A 7,275-nucleotide genomic window follows, 5' to 3' on the forward strand; every position below is an offset into this window, starting at 1 on the left:
TTTCATTACTGCAGTACTAATTGCTAGCGAAGCGACGCGACCATCCGCACCGGTTTTCAACTTGGGTTAACGAGTTAACCTTTATTAGACGCCTGATTCGATGTCTACTCTATCAACTTCAGCGGAAAGGAGTTTCAAATTTGTATAAGTATCTTCGCAAACTATGCGACTTTATTCCTCTTTGATCCCTGTCGTTGTGTTCCTACCTTTTCCTTTGGCGAACCTTTCTCTTTCCGTAAACCTTTCCCAGCTTGAAGTGGCATGTTTCCATCATTCTATACTGGAGACGTTGATGTTCGTATCCAGGACGGGAGTAGAGCTCTTGATTAGTTCCGTTCACGTAGTCGCTAGGTAGATCTGTGCCGATCATCGGCCATGATGAATGAGAACACACTTTCATAAGAGTGTGGAACCTGCAAAGTATAATCTTAGTTCACCATAACATGCCATGTCCTTCAACGGTTTCACTCGTGGGCGAGCGAGTATATATACGAATCTTTACAGTGAGAAATGGCGAGGACACCTCAGTTTGGTTTGAAACCCTAAATAAAGTCAACCAGTTGACTTTCCTGAGGTTGATTTCGACTATTTACTCTCGGTTTGGTTACTTTTTGCGTTGATCCGATGATTACTCTACAAAGGGTACTATTCAAGTGAGTATTGCTTTGTAGTATTCTCAACAGCATGCCCACTGAAGGGGAAGACCGGTCATCACAGACGATAACGTTGCAATTTGGGAGGGCGTCGAATCACGTCGGGGCTCATTATTGGAATATTCTCGATAAGGGTGATGATAAGAAGGTCAAGCAAGCCCTGTACAGGACGAACACCGCCACCCCTCGAGTCTTCATATGCGACTTCAACAGGTCACTTGGTAGTAGTAGGGGAAGGATTTTGTTTGCAGTAGAATGCTCTGAGGTCCCGGGTTCGATCCCTGCACATCTCATTAACGGTGTTTTGGTGGCCCGTATTGGTCCCTTTAACAATGTGAGAAGATATGCACATGTTTAGCTACATGTGTTGGTGACAATATGAAAATTTCCAGCGAATTTTCGGGAAATTCTCATTGGTTTCTGTACACTTGTACCCGAATTCGTATTAATAGTGAGGAAACTCCCGAGCTCAGCTGAGGGGAGCGAACATCTATTCCCCCAGCATTGCTCTTCAATAGGCCCGGTTTCGTCATGTCGAGTGGACCCCCGTATAGAGGCAAATAACATCGGACGATTATACGCCGACGATTATAGTGAGAAGGTGCCGGGCTCTGGGAATGTGAAGATTTATCAAAGGGATGGTATGGGAGATGGCATGCATTGGAGTGAATATATGGGTACTCCACTGGAACGATGTTGTAATATTGGGAACTGGGCTGATAGTAGTAGTAGTAGTAGTAGTAGTAGTAGTGGTAGTAGTAGTAGTAGTAGTAGTAGTAGTAGTAGTAGTAGTAGTAGTAGTGGTAGTAGTAGTAGTAGTAGTAGTAGTAGTAGTAGTAGTAGTAGTAGTAGTAGTGGTAGTAGTAGTAGTAGTAGTAGTAGTAGTAGTAGACTTCCGGGTACTTTCGATGTACTCATGGGCGCAGTCTTGAGCGTATTCGTAAGTGTGAATGACCATATGAGTTGATGCGGTATGTATTAATATTAGAGATATGCGTTCTCGAAGTTACTGTAGTGGAGTTTCACGACCCTAGTGATATGAAAAACGCTAGTGCAAAACTAATTTCACGACTACTGCGTAGTGTGAATATCTCGTTTTTCACGGAGTTTCACGCCACTTCACGTAAAACGGGTAGTGTGACGAGATTTTTCTCGGGAAAATTAGAAAATATAGTATTTCACGCAGAGCAGTGTTTCGGGATGAAAACTTCACCACGGCCTAGATTTGGTGATGGAGTGGAATACATTACAGCATTTCTGGGGAATTAAATATTTTCCCGATTTGTTTATAGTAATTTCGTTGAAAATTGTGAGAAATTTGTTATAAACAGTCGGGAGGAAGTTGGAAAAGAGGAAATTGATTTATATAAAATTGCCGAAAATTCGGGTAAAGAATCAGCTCCAGAAAGTTGGCAAGCGGGGATTTATTCGAAAAAGGGGAAAATTTTTGGGTAAAATTTGGGAGTTCCACCCGTTTTACGTGAAGTGGCGTAAAACTCGGTGAAAAACGCGATACTCGCGGTGATATGCAGTAGTCGTGAATTATATTTTTCATATCACTAGGGCGGAATTGATCTGTAGAGTGCACCGATCATTTCCGTGATCGTTATTGACATATAATTTTTCAAGATAAACATTTCGTCAGTGGCAACTACGGCGTTAAAGAAGACGCCTATTATTATTCGTCTACTACTGATTGGTCGGAAACGGCAATACGAAAGCTCATCGAAGGCTGCGATAGTTTGAAAACAGTGCAGGTGGGAGCGTGGGGAATTTCGTGGCGCGCGAAAAATATGAGTTTTTGAGATGGAGTGATATGAGTGGAAATCGAATGGTAGAGAAATGGTTCTATGGAGTTTCGTAACCCGTTTTACGTGAAGCGGTGTATTATTCGGTGAAAAACGCGATATTCGCGGTGATATGCAGTAGCAGTGTTTTTCATATCACTAGGGTGGTGAAACTCCTATGAAGTCATGATTTTTACGACCAGTTCTGGCTTAGATGCTCTACGACGTTTCGACCTCCTTTGCGGGGGAGTGTGTTGCGGCCTTCGAGTGGTTGGCTGAAGAGGTGCCCAAGAAGGACGTCATTTTATTGCCTTTAGAGACATTTGGGAAAGGTGTTGAAGGAGAATATTGGAGTAATAATATTTAATACCACATTTCTTTCACATCTCGCTTGAATAGGCCTCAATTTTGCCTATTCGATATGTCACTGTGTGCCGAGTGAGAGTAGTCCTCTTCACGTCCTTGGCTGCCTCCCCACTGGAGCTCAGCCTCTGGGGTCTATTCTGGACAATGCTGGCTTATACAAGTAAGGGCTTCTTCTATTGTGAGGTTTATCGGACTCTCTCGGGTCCATGCTTGGCATGGACGTTTTAACGCACGTGTGGAGGTTTTAACACATGTGTGGGACGTTTTAACATACGTGTAGGACGTTTTGGCGGACGTGTGAGACGTTTTAACACACGTGTAGAACGTTTTAACACACGTGTAGGACGTTTTAGCATACGTGTAGAACGTTTTAACGCACGTGTGGGACGTTTAAACACACGTGTGAGAACGATGATGTACCGAGGAAGGACTTGTTCCGGAGTGTTTTGTAATTTGTATTTCTTGACTGTAGTATTGTGAGAATTGGAAGTGTGTCGACTATTTGAATGTAGTGTTAGATTTACCGTAGTGAAAGTAGGCCAACTCATTACTAGTCGATTAGGGAAGACAATAATAATAATAAACTATACATTACGCTGGAAGTGCCAACGTAGTTGGACTAGGCCTTCGTGACGAAGTGGTGGAGCTCGCTTAGTCCACGTTTATTGATTCGTATCAATGAATTTGATATAGGTCCCCGGTTCGATCCCCGGGTTGGACACTTTTCCGTCATTAAAATTTTTAGTGCATATCTCGTCGAGTTTTTAGATTTGTGCGGAAACCTCGGCATATAGAGGAGTCGTTTGATCTATCTGATAGCCTTCAAGGCTTCGTAGTTAAGCCAGAATAATTCTGCACGCACGCACAAGAAGAAAGTGCCTGTTGTTGCGGTATATGCTCCGCTCGCTCCACAATTTTTTTCTTTGCCGTCACTAGGTGAAGGGTGATAATATACTTTTTTTAAAAAAAGAATACTAAAAAACATGCATTGATTAGGTGTTATGGAGTTTCACCCGTTTTACGCGAAGTGGCGTAATATTCTGTGAAAAACCGGATATTTGCGGTGATATGCACTAGTCGCGAAATATATTTCATATCACTAGGGTGAAACTCCAACAATCAGTATACTATTAACATATTGAAATTTAATTATATTTTCGTATAATATATATAAGGTCGACGCAAATTCATATGTCCACTTGGGTTGGTGTCCACTGCTATTTCCCTCTCAGGCGGTCAGCCCCTTTAGCTTTATCACTGGCTGCATTGACGTACTCTGGAGGGTTTGAGAAGAATAGGGCGTTTGGGAAGCTGAGCGACTGGGGTGTGCTCGGTGGCTGTGGAGAAGGCTGGAAATACACCGCGAATAAGGTAGGGACAGAATTTCTCATTATGGGAAGAGTTTAATATTCGATGTAGGAGTCTGATGATCATATAGCGTTGAAGAGATGATATGAACTGTAGTGAGTGTTGTTCACAAGCTCATTGGAAAATTCAGAGATAAATTTTCCGGGTGGAAATAAATTAAATATTTCATTCGAAGTGGTGGAGAATGAAAATACACCTCGAATGAGGTGGGCGTACTGAGAGGAGTTTTGGAATTGTTTGAGTGGGAAAGTTTGTGATGCGTTGATTATGTGGAGTATATTCGAGGAAGGGATGAAGAAAGGGAGTGTGCTTCGGTGACAGGGGCCCATTTAGCTTTGAGAAATAACGCCCCCTAGGGTTTGATACTAACGATGGGGAAACATGTTCCTAATGTGATGATGACATTTACATGGGAAACTGATTGAAGAATGTAATCCTAGCCATACGTGGAAAATCCTCTCTTGGGAGTATAATAGGTTCTGCTCGGTTATAGTGGCGGAAGGGGGAGATCAACTGGGCGATCGGTGATGAATCTTCCGAATGGAAATGAATTCAAAATTTGATTGGGAGTGTTTACATGGATAGAATTGAGTGAACGCTTATATAGGTACCTATACCGGAGCATTTCCCTCGGGGGTATGTAGGTCTAGAGGATGATGCTGAGATGATATCAGTGGAAACGTCTCTGGAGTGTTGGGGACCCAACAGTCGGAAAGAGGGTAAGCATTCCCATTGTGTAGCAATAGCATTTCACTTGTTTAGTAACTCGGTGTTTGTCGGAATTACGGAAACTGAGAACAGGAGGTGGCCTTAACCGATGCATAGGTAGGATTGCTGATGTTGTTCGCTTTCCCGCCGAGGAGGTTTCGTTGTGGTAGCGAACTCGAATGGTGTTCTTGAAGCTGACAATGTGGATGAGTTTGAAACGACCTTGCGAGGGATGATAGATGTGGACGTTGCGGTGAATGAAGAGTCAGACGATTAACAACGTGTTAAGAAGATGTGTTTCTCATGGTGTGGTATTGAGTTGTAGTTGGCGGTCGAAAATATTAGAATATTTAATCTCGAAGATGAATATTTAGATTAGTATTGATGTTGAATGATAATAGTTTTCAGTGTGTTAGAATGACGTATGTTGGTCATCGGTGGGGGGGGGGGGTATGCACATGGTCAACTACATGTGTTGGTGAGGACAACATGGAAATTTTGGGAAATTCTCATTGTTTTCTGTATACTTCTACCCGGAATTTTCCCCAATTAGTGAGAAAACTCTCAAGCTCAGCTGAGGAAACCAATTATATATTCCGACACTGGTTCGTATTACCAGTAGGTGCTTTGTGGTGGTAGAAATGGCTGTCCTATCTTCGCAAGGAGAGAGTGCCCCAGAGGGCGTCGAGGGAGCTCATGGGGATCACCATACGCATTACCATCACAATGATGTATTGCACTTTCCGATGTCCGTGGATGAGTTGAGGGCGAGGAGGGCGGCAGCGAATCAACGTGCAACTGCGGTTATAGTGAAGTCGCAGTCTAGTAGTGTAAGCTGACATCCGTTATGTTGGTATGATTCGTTCCTCTCAGTCGAAGAAAAAAGCGGCGGATGGTCATGCGGGAGTCCTTCTCGAACCCATTCATGAGACCTACGTAAGTGTCCGCCCAAAACTGTTCGATTTTGCTATGTTAGAGTCTATCCGGGCTCAGGTTTTGGACCATGTGGCTGACTTGTTACGAAAACAGCATCTCGCTATGACGGCTCCGACGTTTCGCACGCGAATCGAACCGGAAGTCATTTTCTCAGCAAATTTGTTCTTTCGCCGATTTTTTGCACAGTAATAATACGACATCGGCAGGATTCGAACCTGCGCGGGCTGAGCCCATTGGATTTCAAGTCCAACTCCTTAACCACTCGGACACGATGTCGATGAATTCTTCGGTTCATGGAAATTACTCGTCCGCCATCATAGTACAATTTGTACTACCCTCAGTCACTCGGTATTGGAGTTCGACCCTCTGGTCGTCATTTTCTGTTGTGTATCTCTCGCGTGCAAAACTGAGGAGTTTCATGATACCGACGTGCGTGGCCTCATGCTCATGCCGGAGGGGGCCGACGCGGGCGGAGGTAAATATGTTGTCGACCCGAAGATCCTCGCGGAGGTAACGTCTTGAGCAATCATTGTATTCGTCACTTCCCATCAGGTGGAACTTGACCTTCTCAGTGGCTTGAACTACGACTTGGTCGTCGATCAGCCCTGGCCTCCTCTTCTGCTTATTTGTCGCCGACTTGTGTCTGGCAACTATCTAGATCGGCCTACTGCGGAACGCATATTCCGCCATGCGTCAGAATTGCTCACTTCCAGATGGCCGTAAGACTTCACCGAACCGTGGTCGCTCTCCAACTTTCACTATTTCGAGTATTAGTTTCCTCGTTTCACTTTACCCATCTAACCTGTCGTTACATCTCTAGAGGAGTATTAAGGGCAGCTCTCAAATGTGTTGAAAAGTGTGGGAATATACGCACATGTGTCGGCGACAATTTGAAAATTGTGAGGGAATTTCGAAGAAAATCCTTTCGGGTTTTTGTATAATTCCATCCGAATTCGCATATACTCAGCTTTGGAAACTCCTGAGTCCAGCTGAGAAAACCAAACATATATTCCCCTAACATGGACATGAACAGTACTTTTTGTCACGCAGATATTGTGATGCAGTCGCAGCCTTTCCAGCAGGGATGTTAGCGGCCTGCTCTGTTGGAAGTGTTTGGCCGACGATTGTCTCCGGCTCGACCACGCGGGTTGGTCTCGAGGCAGTTTCAACGATCGTGTCGAGCATGGGTGCTGAGGAAGGTTGCAGCGTAGACGAGTTGGAGAAGTCTTTGAACGAAGTGAGCGAACTCCCCGTCACTTCCGCAGGGAAAGTTTATGTTATCAGATCACCATTTTGTTCACTGATTTCGAACGGAATAGGTCCGACCCTATGATGTTCGACCCGACGCTGATGATGCAGTTGGTGAAGTACCGACAGAAGTTTGAGCGAACGCGTCTCAGAACTCTGGCTGGCGATGAGTCTCGGGTAAGGTCGCGATGATTGATGGCGCGCATCCA

The 7,275-nt window shown here is 44.4% G+C and overlaps 2 protein-coding genes and 1 non-coding gene across 3 annotated transcripts in view; 2 read left to right on the forward strand and 1 right to left on the reverse strand.

Moving 5' to 3' along the window:
- Window positions 1-684: 684 nt before the first annotated feature.
- On the forward strand, window positions 685-6,340 carry Pmar_PMAR002621 (hypothetical protein; the record flags this gene model as incomplete). The annotated part of the gene is made up of 12 exons (XM_002768863.1): window positions 685-874; window positions 1,172-1,351; window positions 2,283-2,410; window positions 2,655-2,793; window positions 2,840-2,966; window positions 4,039-4,177; window positions 4,782-4,893; window positions 4,937-4,999; window positions 5,522-5,712; window positions 5,756-5,818; window positions 5,876-6,003; window positions 6,160-6,340. The coding sequence occupies 12 exons, from the start codon at window positions 685-687 to the stop codon at window positions 6,338-6,340; spliced, it is 1,641 nt and encodes a 546-aa protein (XP_002768909.1).
- On the reverse strand, window positions 6,013-6,094 carry Pmar_PMAR002622. Its single transcript has one exon. It is a non-coding gene; the product is annotated as a tRNA-Ser (tRNA).
- A 661-nt stretch (window positions 6,341-7,001) lies between the features above and the next one.
- The window catches only part of Pmar_PMAR002623 (hypothetical protein), a gene marked incomplete at both ends in the record, with an annotated part of 1,071 nt that continues 797 nt past the window's right edge, over window positions 7,002-7,275 (forward strand). Inside the window, 2 exons of the mRNA XM_002768864.1 lie at window positions 7,002-7,055; window positions 7,103-7,243. Of these exons, the coding sequence (XP_002768910.1) occupies window positions 7,002-7,055; window positions 7,103-7,243 (195 nt within the window). The remainder of the gene's footprint in view (window positions 7,056-7,102; window positions 7,244-7,275) is intronic.

This window comes from Perkinsus marinus, assembly GCF_000006405.1.
Source record: "Perkinsus marinus ATCC 50983 genomic scaffold scf_1104296966988, whole genome shotgun sequence".
Taxonomy (NCBI): domain Eukaryota; phylum Perkinsozoa; order Perkinsida; family Perkinsidae; genus Perkinsus; species Perkinsus marinus.